Raw genomic sequence first — 17,670 nt, 5'->3', positions numbered from 1 at the left:
ACTCACAAGTGCACTATAGAAGTACCAGACAGAGCAGCTTATTGGCCAAAACAAGTAAATACTGCAGGCTGCATGCATGAAGCTGCCACGGGAGCCTCTGTGTTCCCATAAAACGTCTCACTGGTTCCCAGCCAGGGCAACAGAAAAGAGCAGTGGTGCCCAGGAGAAGATGTACCTATCCACTCTACCCTTTATTTCAGAAGCAGCAAGTTCAGCTGTTTGGGGGGATGGGCATTCTGGCAACAAAACACAAAGGGCCTGGATCACAGCCTGCTTCTAAATAATACAAATAGATAAGGAATTAGGTGATTAGAGAGTGTACTGCCAGCAGGACTAAATATCAGCCCCTCTGGGAACACATATCTGTGGTACGAACCGCATACATTGTACGACAGCACAACTTACCTAAGAGCTACCTCTGATCTGAACGGACCGTTTAATGCTTTGTACTTCAAGGCAAATTTTCATTTTAAGAACGAAGATATAATCATAAAAATTGGAAATAACTGATATATCTAAAAATAGGTGAAAGCTGGTTAAATTATGACACATCCACATTAACAATTGCATAGCCATTAAAAATCATGTTTCAGGAAATTATTTAAAGGCCAGAAGAAGTTCTCAGTTATAAAACATGAACAGAGAAGCTAGTGAGAAGGCCATGCAATTATTAACAGTTGTGATGTTGCCTCTGGGAAGTGAAATTTAAGTAATTTGTATTTTCTTCTTTAAATTTTCCCAAATTTATAAAGTGATTATGTCACATTTATAATCAGGAAAATTTCTAGGGTAGAGAAGATGAAAGCAGAAACGCAAGCCATCTATCTATTGGGGTTAATGTGTGAAAATAACGAATGAAAATTAAATTGACAACGAACTATTTAGAAGCAGGTGCTCTCAGGGCTCAGAAACTGTACAAAAATGACTAGTATTGGGACTCTCCATTAAAAAGGGAGAATTCAGTCTATTCACAGAGTTGGCGTGACTCTTTTAAACCATAAGATCATTGCCAGGAAAACTTCAGAAAGGAGACAAGACAATTTAAAAAACATAGGTCAGGCTGGGCACAGTGGCTCACACCTGTAATCCCAGCACTTTGGGAGGCCGAGGCGGATGGGGGATCTCCTGAGGTCAGGAGTTTGAGACTAGCCTGGCCAACACAGTGAAACCCCACCTCTACTAAAAATACAAAAATTAGCCAGGCATAGTGGCACATGCCTGTAATCCCAGCTAGTTGGGAGGCTGAGGCACGAAAATCACTTGAACCCGGGAGGTGGAAGTTGCAGTGAGCCAAGATCGTGCCATTGCACTCCAGCCTGGGCAACAGAGTGAGACTCTGTCTCAAAAAAAAAAAAAAAAAAAAAAAAATACAGGTCACCCTTTAGAAAAGTTACAGCCTCTTTTTTTTTAATTAAAGGTATATTTTTCTTTTTTACAGAGAAGGGGGTCTCACTATGTTGCCAGGGCTGGCCTGGAACTCCTAGCCTGAAGCAATCCTCCTCTCTCGGCCTCCCAAAGTACTAGGATTACAGGTATGAGCCACCATGCCCAGCCCTACAGCCTCTCTTGATATAAATTATGGTGCCTCCAAAAGTGGTTGTAGGAAATATTTTCATTTGTAAAAATATGTTGAAATAAGAAAGCATGTGTTACAGTAACAAAGACAGCCAGTTACAGCTTCTGGTAGATAGCAGAAATCCTGAAACACAGGAGCTTAGGAAGAAGTCCAGTCAATACTAAGGAAAAGGCCATCAACCCACCCAACCAACCTCCAGGGTCCAGGTGGCACTTTTGGAGGCAATTAGAATCCTGGTTCCTCCACTTACCAGAGAAGGAACCCTGAGCAAGTTGTCATTATTCTCCCAAGGACGGGGTAGAGGAGTCAACAAAATAGTGCATGCCCAGCACCTCACACTCTACCTGGGCCAGGCACATACTCAGGGTCACCTCAGTTTTCCTCAGTATCCAGCAACTTCCTTTACTCAGACTCTGTAAATAATAAGCAAACTTTCTCCACAAAAAGAACGCCCTTGGCCCATCAAAATATTCTGGTCTGTTTGGCAGCTGGAAATTGCATCATAAATTAATAAACTGAAAACTGACTTTTAAATCACATCTGTGCATTTATTTAGCATAAATCAGATAATTAGTCTAACAGACAGCATTTCTCATCCTGTAATGCTCAGAGCTGAGTTCTGAAAAGCACTCGGCAGAAGAATACTGTAAGGCCTCAGAACAAGGACAAGATTTCCTCCATCAGTCCTAATACAGATCGCCCGCTAACACTAAACCTGCACACTGTGTTAGGGTGCCAGTCACAGTTCAGAAGGCGCTTGAGGATTTTGCTGTGCTGTATCCTGAACCGCCATCAAGCTCCTACATTCTCTGTATGTACCATAAAGCACCTGTACTTTCTTCCAACCATTTGAGGGCTGCCTGCACACACCGGAGGCAAGCACATTCTTTAACCTGCATCCTTTTCTCTGCCTTACCGAGTTCAGCTAATATAATCACACATGAGGTGTGACCCCAGATCTAACAAGGCACCACTTCATAAACCTTTTCTCCTTTTATCATGAAGTAAAATTCAACCTGAAACTGTAAATAGCAGGCCCCACCTAAACATCAGCTCAAATAGTATGTTATAAACCCAAAGAAACTCTACTATTCCCTAGAGAACTCTGTTCTCTGAAGCAGATAAATTTCTTCAGGCAGAACTCTTATATCTCCTTTCACGGGAATCCTCAGGAGATGTTCTAAGCTAAGAGGGACATGTCTGCTTAGCATCTGGCTCTGAGACCTGGAGCGGGGAATTTCACAAAGGAAATTGCAGAGATATTACTGCACTGAAGTCTGGCTCAGAAAAGGAAAATTGCATTGTCAGAGACCAAAATCCTGGAGATAGAGCTTTAGTAAGCCCACACTCTTCCATTGCTAAGAGCAACAATCTAGAACGGTGGTTCTCAAGCTGAAGTGCAATAGAGATACCTGGCAATTGTGAAAAATGAACATTCCGATCAGAGATTTTAACACAAGTAGCTTATGAACTACATCTTAAGAAAAACTGATCTGGCCTCTACTCTAGGGGAAAAGCTCAACTAGATTTCACCATGAGAGTCAACAGGGCATGCACCTGTGCCTCTCAGCTAGGGCTTAGAGGGAGGGGAGGGAGAGAAACCATGAAAAGAAGGGCAGTGACAGTCAGTGACAGGCCCCAAATACACACTGCGACTCTGCTGTGCAATCAAAATATATGGCATCAACAGAAATCCACTTAATCTTTGTCCTCAGAGCAGTCCTGTGTAAACCCAGAAGGCTTGGAGCTTGTTTGTAGCAAATGAGAAGCAATAATGTTGGGCAGCCATATTTGCAGTGAATCTATCTAACAGTTAACAATCAAATGATTTGCCCTTGTAAAACTTTGCATCAGGGGATACCTTAGAACCATACATATGGACATAATTTCCCTAGCAGGGAAGGGGACCTAGGTAAAGGACAGACGTACCAAAGTCAAATCGCAGCCAGAAATAACAGAGAGTCCCTACTCCTCAGCTTCAGAACTGTTCAAAAATTACTTTAGGGACACCATGATCACTGAAAGATATACAAAGCATGGGGATGGGAGAGTCAAATCTGCTTCCTTAGATTTTACGTCTTCCCAGTCCTCTACTGCATTAAGATCAGTAACCTCAAATACCATGAGGGACTTTCCATCCCTCAATTATCCATGGCAGTAGGTTACAATTAGGCAGAAAATACAGAGTCAATGTGGACTTAAGGTAAAGGGAGAAAAGGGGAAATAAAACTAACCTCTTCATTCCTCACTCCCTTATATTAATCCTGACCAACACCAAGACAGTAATAATGAAGACCAAGCTAGGCGGAGGGAAGAGGGAGAGAAAAAGTTAAAGATGGGTGTGAAAAAGGGAATGAGAAAGAAGCTGAAAAAATTATCTTGAACCACAGCTGTCTAAAGCCTGATTCCTTCCATAGGCATCAAGGAAGTAAATCTTACAGTCTCTAAACAACTGTAGTTTTGAAACCTCCTGCCACTATTTACAAACACCAAAGTTGAAACCTGACATTACAAACAAGCCAGAATGAGGAACACTGTGCCATACCATGAGCATGCAGCATCCACTCACTCGTTTCTGTGATCAGTGAGGTGTCTTCTTGAAATCAATACCTACAAGCTACAGATTTAGAGATTTTACCAATTAAGATATAAATTTATTTAACTTCTTCTAGGAGCAGAATAATGTTGGTCTTGCTTAAACTGCACAAATGTAGTTTTCTAGAATATAAAATTGTATTTAATAAGCAGCTTAAATGCAGTTGCTCAAGAAAACTAGAATACGGTTTTGTTGTTGTCCATGTTTTAAAAAGTGACTCAGGTTAAAGATGCCACTCTTTCTGGCCGAACCCAAAGCCAGACAGCTAAAGGGCAGCAGTCAACTTCAACAATGCTAAGCATTCATTTGCAGGTTCATGCAGCATCCAAAGCATAGCACAGAAGATTTTTGAACAACACAAGACAAGGGCATATAAGAACAGCAACATACTCCTTTGTAAGGTCTGCAGGAACAACTAACAGAACGACCAAATTGTGTTGGTCAGAAATGACCTCATCATTCAAACCCAAGTTTACAAATTCCCTCTGCACTCCAAGAGGGAGGGTAGCAGGTGGAAATGGAAGGAACCACAGTGTGGCATGGGGAAGGTAATTCAAAGAAATCCAGACGAAAACTAAAGTAGCAGGAGCACATACCTATACTCTTACCATTCAGATACTTTCAGAAATATTGGTAAGTCAAAATACGAAAGCAAACAGAGAAACAAACAAAACTTTTGAGAACCATGAGGTGAGGAAGACAATGTGCTTGGCCAAAAGGGCCGAAGTCTCCAGATCCTCCATCTCTGGGGTGGGCACAAGGGCAAGGAGACAGCGTGTTCCCACCAGAGCACACTCCACTATATTCCTAGACAAAGAGACAAGAGAGAGACATTCAACACCATCAGCTTCTGCCCTGAGAATGCACTTTTTACTGGGTGATGGGGGTGAGAGATGAAAGGCTGTAGGATTTTATCACATTGACTTTCCAGTTTGTCAGGTTCCGTCTACGGTATCAGGTACTCTGGGACTAATTTGTATCTTTTAGGATTGAGACATGTCTCTCCAGCAGAGCCCCAATGACGATTCTCTACCTGCTAGATTTTATGGGTATCTAATAATAACAACAATGGGTCCAAAAGCTGTTATTAACTGGCTTCTCACCGGAGGAGCTTCTGTTTTCCTGAACTCTGACAGTGCTGAGGCTATGAACCTCCGGAAGAAGGGTAACTTGGCACGCAAACAGGAGTGTCTAGGCTGAAAGAACCAGTCAGTCCTTTGAGGGAAGACTGGGAGGGGTGAGGGAAGGAAGGTAAAGCCAAAAAGCTTTAGGAGAGTGAAGAGGCAGGCACCACAGGGCAATCTGCAAAGGAAGGACAGAGCCTGGCTCAAGCAGCTGTGAGGAACCCTGCATGTTTTCCCAAGGAAAACGTTGAGCCGGCTACGTTGAAAGGAACAGCGAAGGGCTGAGCTAGCTTCTTTCCCCTTTATAAGAAATAGAAATAAATAAAATAAACTGCTTTGAGCAATGTCAAGTCTCCCTCCTCTTAAAGTACAAACTGGCCTAATAATCCTGGATGTCCCAATGGCCAAAACCAGCATATGGAACTGTCTGCCAATTCTCCTGTGCAGAACACAGTGCACTCGCTCACAGCAGCTGCGGTATGAAGTAGAGGAAAGGGGGTCCAACCAGAATCGGGTGGGCAGTGCCCCCACCCATGGCGACCACGCCTCAGGCCAGAAAGAGCCTAAGGGAGACGGGAGGCTGGAAGGGGAGCCCTGGCTACACAGCCCCTCCCAGACCTCCACCTACCGCTTCCGCATGCCAGTCGTTCTAAAACAAGCCTCTCCAGCTGGAGAAGCAGATGCTGCTAAAGGCAGCTCCATACGAATATGAATGTGGCTTTCTCCTAATTGTGGCCCACCTTACAAAAGACAACAGCATGTGAAAAAAGTCTAGCGTTCCCAGTAGTGATGAGGAACATGTCCTAGGAAAAGCAGAGTGGTAGAATCAGAAAGCCAAGTGTCAGCATATTCTGCCCATCCCTATATCCCCAAATTATGAATAATGAGTAAAGACCCCCAATGAGAATGCAATGAGACACTAACTAACACCTGAGTATCAACTATGTGCTAGACATTTAGTTAGCAACAGATCTGAAGAAATGACAAATCTACATGACCCAGAAAAATCAAACTGAGTAGAGAAGGAGAAAAAAATGCAGAAAAAAATGAAAAAGTATTTTACAGCAGAACTACAGGCATCCATCATGTGGGCTATCCAGAACCAGCAGGACAGCAGAGGTAAGCAGATTCTGAGACCAGTGTCTGAACACACATAAAGGGGATATTTCTGCTTATCCACACTAATTGCCCAATAAAGTGAAACAAGGATGAAGGCTATTACATCAAGTGGCTACTAGCAGAGAAATGAAAAGGCAAGGAACACAAAGTCTCCAGAATGTCTTCACAGCTAATAGAGATCCTACTGTGAAACAGCAATACTCCTTGGACACTACTAAACCAGGCAAAGGCATTTGCCAAAAACAGACGGATATCAGAGTAGATAGTGAGACTAAGAGCTGTCCAATGTCAGGCTGGGCGCAGTGGCTCACGCCTGTAATCCCAGCACTTTGGGAGGCCGGGGCGGGCGGATCACCTGAGGTCGGAGTTTGAGACCAGCCTAACCAACATGGAGAAACACCATTCTCTACTAAAAATACAAAACTAGCTGGATGTGGTGGCACATGCCTGTAATCCCAGCTACTCGGGAGGCTGAGACAGGAGAATCGCTTGAAGGCAGAGGCAGAGGTTGTGGTGACCCGAGATTGCCACATTGCATTACAGCCTGGGCAACAAGAGCGAGACTTCATCTTAAATAAATAAATAAATAAAGAGCTGTCCAATGTGAACAACCCATAAACTGACCGTAGATTTTCAGAGGAAGGCTAAAATGAAAAGTGACATCAAAAATATGCCTAAGCAATTGGCCTGTCATTTGGTAGAGAAATCATTTGTATCCTTCAGCTTCCCATTCCAGTCTCGGTTCTAAAAAGCTTTTTTCTAGAACAGTGACAGAAATGATGTTGCTTCATCCATAATCCATCATCCAGTCTAAAGTCTACCTGGTGACCGACCACAACACACACACATACTTGTCAGGATTAGAGATATGGATCCTAAAATTATAAACACCTTATTCATAAAAATAATTTCCCAGACCTACAGTGCCTAAAGTACACAAGGAACTTAAATGTTTGGTTTCTGAATTGCACAAAATTTTCCCAGTACAAAGCTAATTAGCCCACCAAGGAATGAAACCTACAGCCCGGCCTGCAAAAATGTGAAGCACTGGATGACTGCACTAAACTTGCCTTGAATATAAACATTATGCAAAAAAAAAAAAAAAAAAAAACAAAGTAATTTATCTAAACACAGTGTAGGTAGCTCTGCAATCAGTATCTCATAAATAAAAGAGAAAGATGAAGGGAAAGATCTCTAATTGATTTTAAAATTAGTTCCAAGCAAAGAAATAATCTGACAACCAACAAGGTCGACAACAGTAAAATATATATATACCCCTCAGAAAAAACTGCAACTATAAACTTCAATGAATCAAGATACCTGAACTACTATGAAAGGAAGGTATTCAGAAAAGCCTGAATCAGAGTAGAGGTGTTGAAAAAAAGTCAATTGGGGACCAATCTTCAAAAGCACTTAAAATCCTGAAATTAACCCCTCTGGTAGACTGAACTCAGTCTTCACTGTGCTAATGGAATACACATTATGAGGAAAACCACCACACAGAGAGAGGCAGGGCGAGTCAACCCAATGGCAGCAACTAGATTAAAACTGGGAGTGTAGAAGAAGAAGTGCCTACAGAAAACAGCCATGTGTGACCTAGCCAGCAAAACAAGCAATCCAATTAGGAAGCAGTAAAAAACAGGAGTGCAAAACCTCCCTCCGGAGATAGATACCACAATATTGGCTCAAGCCAACATGGCTGTCAGAGCAGTCAAGGGGGTTAGCCACGGACTGGGAGGTGGTAAAAATGATGCCCACTCACAAGCAATATATGGAATTAGGTCTATGCCTCAGCAGATATTCTGATTCAAACATTTATTAAATGCTTATTTATTCACAGCACTCTGTAAGATTCTGAAAGAAGGGATATGAAGCTGGGAAGACTCTGCCATTCCTGGCCTTGGTAGAGGTGAGACTTCACAATGGAAAGTAGAGACGTACACAAATAAACCATGCACGATGCTACAGAGAAGGGAAAGATGATGTATATGGAAGTCTCTGGCCTAAAGGGGCCTTCAAGAACTAGGTCAAGAAAGAGGGTTACCTCAGCACAGCAAGTACAGTAAATGCTCACAGGGCAGTGAATATGATGGTGCTGACAACTCTGGAGGCAACACAGAATTACTGCAGCTCACAAGACTGAGAAGAGACAAGAAATGTGAACACACCAGCACTAGAAAGATTTAGATAAATTGAAAATGTAGAACTGTGTGACAGTGATGATTAAAGGAAGAGAGAGATATGGACTGATAGAAGTAAATGCACCCAGTTCAGGGACAAACCACCAAGACCCTGTAGGAGATTGTCAAAATCCCAAAAAATTATTTGAAGGAGATAAGCAAGATCCTGGGAAAGGGAATATATAACTAAAGGAAATGAAAGAAAATATAATTTGTAATGGGGAGAAGAAAGGAAATCAAATGGCAACAAGATAGGCACATGCTGTCTCCTCCAGTTTAAAATTCACTTAGAGAGATCAGTGAAATGTGCACTTAAGCAAAGTCTGCTATCTACCCAGATACCACATGTCTTGACCTCATCAGAAGGAGGCAGGCTTGTCCCCCTACTCCATGACCTCTACTGCTGAGGAATAGGTCACAGGGATGTTTTAAGTGTTGGTACCCAGATATTAATCTTAAAAATCAGGACATATATATCCTGGAATCTTAAACAGATGAGCTAAGACCCACCCACAGTCTTCTAATAGTAATTTTTTTTCAGTCTTCTAACAAAGAAGATTTCAAGTGTTCTTCCAAAAATGCCCAGATCAAACAAATCTGAAACTCGTACAGAATGCCTCCGCCAGCCTCTAACATATTCTGCATCTTTTGATCACATTGCTGCAGTCCCAAAATCTCTCCACTGGAGACTGGTGAAATGCTATATCCATTTCAAAGAGCTTTTGCTTTTCTCCAAGGTCCTTAATGCCAAGCTAGAGTCCCTCTCTAATTTGCTATTTGCCTTATGCTCCCAGTAACAAGCAGGAGATCACAGTGAGTGGGTTTACTGGCCTGCTCCAATTTCACTTAGGGTCTCTAACCCCACAGCTTTCTGTTGGCATGCATCTCAGAGTCAGCAAAGTCGGCTTGAGGGTCCAGAGGGACCAGTCATTTTGCCTTTAGAAATCTAAACTGGAGGGAATAGGTTGAAAATCGCTTTTAATGGCAAAGCATCCCGGAGCCCCATACATGAATGGAGTTATCAGTGCCTTACATGACCCTGCCTCTGACAAAAAGCCCTTAAGAATCCCAGGGCATCACTAATAATGCACCTATCTCAGCTCCTCTCTCCCACCTGCCTGCCCTGGAGAGCCAAACGGGCCAGGTCTGGGAGATGAACTCCCCAAACGAAGGCAACAAAGACACTGGGAGCTTCAGCAGATGGCAGCTTTAACAAAACTGATCCTTTAGTGCCCAGGTCTGAATATTTGGAGGCCCTGGTGTGAACAAACCTTTATGTGGTAAATAAATTCACAAGGAGGACACTAAAAGACAGGGTGATGGAAATGAATAGAGGCTGGTAGCAGGGGTTGACTACCAGCTGAGGGAAAGACTCCACCTTTGGGTTTCCACACTTTCTTCCCAAAATACTAAGCGGGAGCGCTGGCAGTGGGGGCTGTCAGAGACAGAAAAACAGATACAAAGAGAGAGAATGGGAGAGACAGACAGCTAAGAAAAGGAATCTGAGAAAAAGGCCCAGCAACCTAAAGCAAATTTTATACACCTGGGGATTGGGTAAATTATGTACCTGTTTTCAAGGTAAATTGCAGCTCTGTATCTCTTAGTCAACTACAATAGCACCGCAAGAACAGACTTCAGGGAGAGTAAGTCAGCCCCTTCATCGGATGCCTGGGGGCTGTTTCCTTTGTCATTAACACTCCAAGTGTAACACAAAGCCCACAGCAGCCCTGGGCAATACAGCATTAGGCTTTCCAGTTTCAGATCAAAGCCAAGCACTCTCTAGGAAGTCCTGAGATCGCAAAATGTGTTATCTCCTTTAAGGCAGCAGCTCAGAAAACCCACAGCCTTTCTCCAAGATTTAGCACATTTCTTTATAGCAAACAACTGGATAAAACAAACTATACCTTTAGAGAAACCCTGACACATGGCCAGGTTCACAAGAGCATCACACGTCAGCTTTCTTAACTGGCTCTCAGCCTGAAAGAGTTAACATCTCCTACGAGTTGACACTGGATTAATCCAGAAGCAGGGTGCCACAGAAACACCATCAACATCAGACATATCCAGCTGGAATCCTACAGAGGGAAATATTGCACATCCCTCCTTTTAACTCTCCCATAACACTATCTAGCAACAAACCAAGCCCCAACCAAAATCCAGAAGTGGCTACCCATGAATTTCTGGGTAATATTGGAAAGCCTAGGGTGAAAACAGTTCCTTTGATCACAGTGTTTGTCCAAGTACTTCCTCTGGCTCCAATTAGAAAGTAACCAAATTAAGGGAGCGGAAATATGGTTAGCCATAGGCAAAAAGCTCATCTTCCAGTATAATTTAAGAGAAATGAACTTGTCTCTGTGTACAAAACAGAAAAAACCAATTTGCCCTACTATCCTCCAAATGTAGAGTTATCTCGGAGGAAGAAAATATTAAAAGAACCTCCCCCATGCTACCTTGAAGGGAAAGTCCCACTGAGTCCTCATCTGGGAGCTAGCAGTGGAGGCCTGCCCTAGAGCAGGAATGTCTGCCCCATCTGCCTGTCCTTGAGGAAGCCCATGCCACAGACTTTCCCTCTTCTCCTACTCATCTAGTTCCTTATTCTGCACCCTCTCCCACTTTGTTCTTTGGTTTAGAAAAGGCTCTGGTACCATAAGTTACCAGGTTATCCTTTCCATGCCAAAGCCACTGACCCCCAGGCAGAGTCCTGTAATTAGAGAGAAGGAAATGTCCTTAGTGTTTCTTTCAAGGCCCTCCACAGTCCATCCATCACAGACCTTCATCTCTTAACATTCCTCAAGCACTCCATGTTTCCGCAACTACAAAACCACTCCTCAGTTCCCAAAAAATGCCCTTGATGTTTTCCCTGGAGATTCTACCAGCCTGTTCTAACTAGGGCAGGCCCATATTTTTGCGCATGCTGTGCCTTGCAGAAGGGTACCTGGCAAAGCGGACAAAGGGAGAACAGGAGCTAAAATTTAGCTTCCATTCTGCTTGCCAAGCCATGGCCCCTGGCATGATGCTGACAGGAAGAAGCAGTACCCTTCTCTAAATTTCCACAAAGATGCCATATGAGCTAACAGAGGTCCTGGCCCCAACATCTATGCCATGAACACTTGACTGGGCTCCACTTGTGACTGTAACAGCTGGTACGTAGTAAAGGAAACCAGAAACCTAAGACTCCAAGAGGATGCCTGTTGCTCAGTCTTTAAACACATATAGTTACAGTCACACTAGGATGCCCAGGTGATGTTTCTTACCACACCCATATTGTAAATCTCTGGTAACTTTAAGATAAGCATAGAGCAGGATCCTGTATTCTTTATAAGAGCTCTGGGGAATTCTTTTTTCTTCTTCTTCTTTTTCTTTTTTATTTTAGTAATCCCAGGCCAAGGAAAGGGGCAGGGGTTGTGGGGGCGGGGGGAATTCTTTAAGTCAAAAGGCAAGTATAAAGAAAGACTGCTGGAGCAGCACCCACAGTTCTCACTTATGAGCCTGAAAGAGTTAACGTCTCCTAAGACGTTAACTCTTCATCACGCCATTTTCCAGGTCTTTGGTCAACTGAGACTTACCAAAAGAAAACCCAGAGTTCCTTGCTAAAGTAAGTTTTTACCAGGCATAATATTCTCTCTATATGCAAACTGCTTTCATATCTTGTAAATTCAAACAACCAAAACAAGAGTATTTTAATCCAAACACGCCATTCACCAGTTCAAAATTCTTCAAGACAAACCTAAAATGCATGGCCTATAAGCCTTCAACAAGTGGCCCCTGTCTAACTCCCAGGCCCATTTCTTAACACTCCCCCGAAATTTATCCTCTATTCCAGTCATACAAAATCACTTGCAGTTCATCATATGCCCCATTTTCTCTCTCCCCTTCCTGAGTATCCTGAGATGTTCTCAGGACATGTTTGATCTGGCCTTGCCTATGGTTTCGTACCACACAGGTATCATACCACTCATGCACCATCCACAGGAGCCATCCATTCTCTGGTCCCCAAAACTCACCTAATTCTTGTCATTGCTGCTCTCCAGGTCAGAAACTGTCTTCTCCCACTTTTTACCTAGCTAATTCCTAATATCTCTTCAGGACTCAAATGTCACTTCCTCAAAGTAGCCTTCCCAGACTATGCACTCTGCTAAACTCTAAGCTTTTCTTTCATAGCACTTAACATAAATGAAATTACTTGTGTATTTCCCCTACTAGACTCTAAAGTTCCATGAGGCAGAGAAGGGACATCTGTCTATTCCCTGCTGCACCCCCAGCACAGTATCTGGCATAAAATAAGTATCTGTAAATATATATCAACAATGACTACCTGTTCACGCAAATTTCTAAAGCTGTGCTATCCATAATGGTAGCCACTAGCCTCATGTGCCTATTGAGTCCTTGAAATATGCTATGATGAATTAAAATGTAGTGCCAATGTATAATACATACCATATTTCAAATATTCAGTTTTAAAAAGGGGGAGAATGTCTCATTTATTTTTTATATTCATTAAATGTTGAAATAATATAATAATTTGGATATAAGTCAAATTTAAAAATTACAATTAATGTTTCTTTTTAGTTTTTTAACATAGTTATGTGATAATTTAAAATAACAAATAGAGCTCACATGTGTGGCTCACATTTATATATCTGTCGGACAGCATTGGCCTAGAAAGCCATTCCTCCTGTTGACTCACTTCTCACCCTTGACACTCACAAGGTACAACAGCTGACCTGAGAAGATCACCCAGACCACCCACCAAAACCGGCTACTCTTCAGGGTGCCTTCTACCACTACATTCAAGGTTCATTATATTAACTTTTTTTTTTTTTGAGACGGAGTCTCGCTCTGTCGCCCAGGCTGGAGTGCAGTGGCCCAATCTCGGCTCACTGCAAGCTCCGCCTCCCGGGTTCACGCCATTCTCCTGTCTCAGCCTCTCCGAGTAGCTGGGACTACAGGCGCCTGCCACCACACCCAGCTGATTTTTTTTTTTTTTTTGTATTTTTTAGTAGAGATGGGGTTTCACCGTGGTCTCGATCTCCTGACCTCGGGATCCGCCCACCTCGGCCTCCCAAAGTGCTGGGATTACAAGCGTGAGCCACCGCACCCAGCCCCATTATATTAACTTATTTCTTATGTGGCCCTTCAGTAAACTCTTCCAAAGGACTTTAACAGACAAATAATGGAAATCATTCCTCTATCTTCCTCACAAGCCATATGTTGTAGATTATTGCAGCTAAGCCTTACTTAGAACTGTCTTAAAATGGAGTAAGATCTCAGGAATGAACAGGAAGAAAAAGAAAGAATAAAGAAAAAAAAGAGGTAACACGCCTTGTAAGAGACAAGAAATTCTATAATCAGGATTCTGCCTAAACTAGGAAATACTCCAATTCCAACAATTTCCCGTCAGCCAGTAGGCTAAGGGAAATGCATCTTTTACCCACTGATGAGTTCCAAAGGATACTGGGAAAACTAAAAATACTCAGTAGTAGGTTAGTGCTTACTTCAGAAAACCTGCTATCATCCTACCTAAGCTATAACACCCCCATCCCCCTAAAAACTGCTTAAAATTCAGCTATATAGTCTACATTAACATAATGCACTGGCTGATGATACAGGCACAAAAATTAACGTTCAAGAATTTCAAAGTTGTGGTTGCTGTGGGAACCTTAATTCCAACTGTACGGCACAGATGCAGAATTGTGGACTACTCCCAATACTGATAAAATTGGAGATGTGTATTTACTCTGTGCAATGAGGCAGAGCTACAGTTACTGAGAGAATCTTATTTTGGCATTTCTAGGCTTTCATGCATTTAAATTCTCAACCTTACCATAATACTGTTTGCTGCATTAAACTGCCTCCTCTAAGGGAAAAAAAGAGAGAGAAAGAACTGATTGGCCAGACATTCAAATCACCCATCCTGTACATGGTTTTTATGTATGATCTGATTCAAAAGACAATCATATTTTTATTTTACTCTTACAGGCTGTCTATAAACTCTCACACAAATGAAAACAATGCATGAATTTCAACTTGTGAATGCACCAAGATATGTATATGTGCAAAACATCAGAAAAGCAAATTTCACACCTTTAGAACCACTGTACCCAACTTATCTACCTTTTCTTAGTTATCCTTTTATACAAAAGGGATTTTTTTTAATCCCATCCTTTTTGTATAAAGGGATAACTAAAAAAAGGTAGATAAGTTGGGTGCAGTGGCTCACACCTATAGTCCTAGCTACTCAGGAGGCTGAGACAGAAGGACTGTTTGAGCCCAGAGTTTGAAGTTGTAGTGCGCAATGATCACACCTGTGAATAGCCACTGCACTCCAGTGTGGGCAACATAACAAGACCCTGTTTCTTTAAAAAAAAAAAACAAAAAAAGCAGGCAGTAGATACTACACACAGCAGTAACTTCAATCCACAATAGTTAATTACTGAACACTGTCCAAATATTTGCCTTTGGCGCTGGTTCTCACTGAGGAACTAGTTCTATAACTAGTTAACATAATCACACACTTAAGTTATCAGAGGACAAAAACAGAAGCAGGAAAGATGTCTGTAAAAATACGACATAACCAAACCCCCAAAAATGTTCAACCTTAATCCCTATTCCCAATTCTCATAACTCTTATGGCTACATAACTGTCATGACTCCAAAATAATCAGTCTATCTGCACATGTAATACCAACTCTTGTTAGTTTTCATACAAAGCATTTCTCAAAAATTATATACCTGAGTCATACACCAACCTATCTGCCAAAAGATCCAAAAAATAGCAAACAGTTTAACTACTAATTATAGTTACTACCTGCAAAAAATGAGTAGATGACCCCAGTGAATATATATACCAAGATTCATTTCTTCCTAGAGCAAAAACATAAAGAACTATCAAATCAAAATGACCAGCAGAAATGGGTCCTATTACAATGTACATGATATACAGACCTTCTCCTCTCCTTATTCACAGAAAAATAAGATCTTATTAATTAAACTCATCCACCATCTCACATATCCCAACCCTCACTGCACTCAAGCCCCCTAGGGAGAAGTGCCAACAGTGCCCATGTGAAATGCGGCAGAGCAGTGGGTGTGGGCCACAGGACACTGAGACCTGCCCAATGGTAGTCAGGCTATAAATATTAGAAAATAATACTGTGGTGATTTAAAATACTTGTCCCTTTGCATTCCCACATACATGTATTATATATGTCATATATTAATTAATTCTCCAACTTCTTCCTTTTGGTTTATGCAAAGAGGCGCAGCTACTTCCCTATTCTCACCTGGGTGTTCTCCCCCTCCAGCCTCGGTGGTCGGATGCTGGACAGGTGAATCGTCTTGTAATCTCCTGAGTTCAGCTTCACAACAATGGCATCAGCATTCAGAACCTGCATCACCTGTGAGCAAAAAGGAACATGCTTAAACCTGCTTCTATGTCCCCCCCCGCCACATGTCCAAGAGCAAGGCCCACCACCCTCACAGGTAGAAAGTGAGATCAATAGCCATTTGTGGGAAAAACAGTATCATCTTTCATGGTGCAACAATGTCAGAGAAAACTATGCTATAATTATCAGTTCCCAGAGAACTTATTATGATTTCTCAATGAGACAAAATCTGTATCATTCATAAAGATGGTCAATCTTTTTTTATTTTTGCCCTGACAAAGATTTGTGGTTCACTACAAAGCTTAAGAACTGGAAATCCTGTCTCTACATGTAATTGAAGATTTTCCTTGAAACAGCTTCTAAACTAAAATCAAATCTCCATGTGAATCTAGAAAAAGAGGCAAGGGTTGGATTTGAAGAAGATACCAGCACTAGATGAGAAAGAACCAAAATAGGATGCCCCAATAGAGAGCAGAAAAATCAAAGGCAAGTGAAGGGCAAAAAGAATTGTCATCTCAGCATGGGAAAGGAGATGCTCAGCTGTTAATCTCACAGGCAGAAACATGAAATTACTGAGATATTACCTCAGATACTCTGAAAGTCACCTTTTCAGAGCACTACTACTACGGACATCTTTGTTTTGGAACCCAAGATCAGTAACACAGGACCCCACACTCAGAAGAAAAAGAACTAGTCTGGGATAAATGACAAGGGTATGTAGTCAAAGGACAAAAGCATAAATATTCCTCTGTGAAGGTTATTAGAACATTCTACAATGTGTACAGAATAAAACTCCATTCAAACTGGGATCTTACCACATCAGTGTTGTAACTAGAACGCATAATACAGCCAGCAGTCTACAATTCGCCCAATTATATTCAATGCCTTTTTTTTTTCTTTCAAGCAACACTTTATTACAAGGTAGCTACAGACTACAAAACACTATCACCATCTACTTCATCTGCAGAATCAAAATCAAACTCTTCTAGGCTTCAATCAGGCCTCTTTAAGAGCTACCAGACTGAACAAACTTACAGGGTCAGCTGCCACACAGCGAGGGTGGACTGGCAAAATTTCCCTCCTCTTTCACACGTGAAACAAAAGGAGGTAGGCTCTTTTTTGCCATCATGGATGTCACACTGATAAGTATCTTAACGGAGGCCTCTCTAAGTATTTCTTGAAAGGCCTTGGATCTTCTAGCACAGAATGTACTCATTTACTTGCAGCTTCCTCCAAAAACAGCAATTCTCTACCTTTTCCAAAGAACCAGCCAGCCACACACCGGAAACACAAAGAACCAGCCAACCACACACCAAAGAGTAAGGAATGCCTTAAGAAACAATCTGAAGAAGGATATAAAACATAAACAAGTGAAAAATTATATATAACAGAAAACAGCAGGAGTTAAGTGCCATCAAACAGAATGAATGAAAAAAGAAAGATGACAGCTGGAATCAATCTGTTAAGTCCATAGAAGGTTTACTATGGCTGGTGGATGGGAAGATATCCCTGGGTTTTACCACTGTAAGCAATGAAAGCAGTGTAGAGAACAGCCCAGCAATCAGAAAAGTAATGAAAGTTCTAAGAAAGAACTGAGTAGATCAGAAGTAAGAAAGAACTGAGTAGATCAGAAGGAGAAATTTTTAATTTTCTACTGTACTTAAAATTAACTTACAACCCTGAAAACAGC

The 17,670-nt window shown here is 41.9% G+C and overlaps 1 protein-coding gene across 1 annotated transcript in view; it reads right to left on the bottom strand.

Annotated features, from left to right (window-relative positions):
- The window catches only part of SND1 (staphylococcal nuclease and tudor domain containing 1), a 434,851-nt gene that overhangs the window by 351,286 nt on the left and 65,895 nt on the right, over positions 1-17,670 (bottom strand). The window contains exon 10 of the mRNA XM_032761638.2: positions 15,879-15,992. Within this exon, the coding sequence (XP_032617529.1) occupies positions 15,879-15,992 (114 nt within the window). The remainder of the gene's footprint in view (positions 1-15,878; positions 15,993-17,670) is intronic.

The sequence above is a fragment of the Hylobates moloch genome, unplaced genomic scaffold (assembly GCF_009828535.3).
Source record: "Hylobates moloch isolate HMO894 unplaced genomic scaffold, HMol_V3 SCAFFOLD_1, whole genome shotgun sequence".
Taxonomy (NCBI): domain Eukaryota; kingdom Metazoa; phylum Chordata; class Mammalia; order Primates; family Hylobatidae; genus Hylobates; species Hylobates moloch.
Note: the sequence above shows the minus strand (reverse complement) of the source record. Positions and strands in the feature narration are given on the sequence as shown.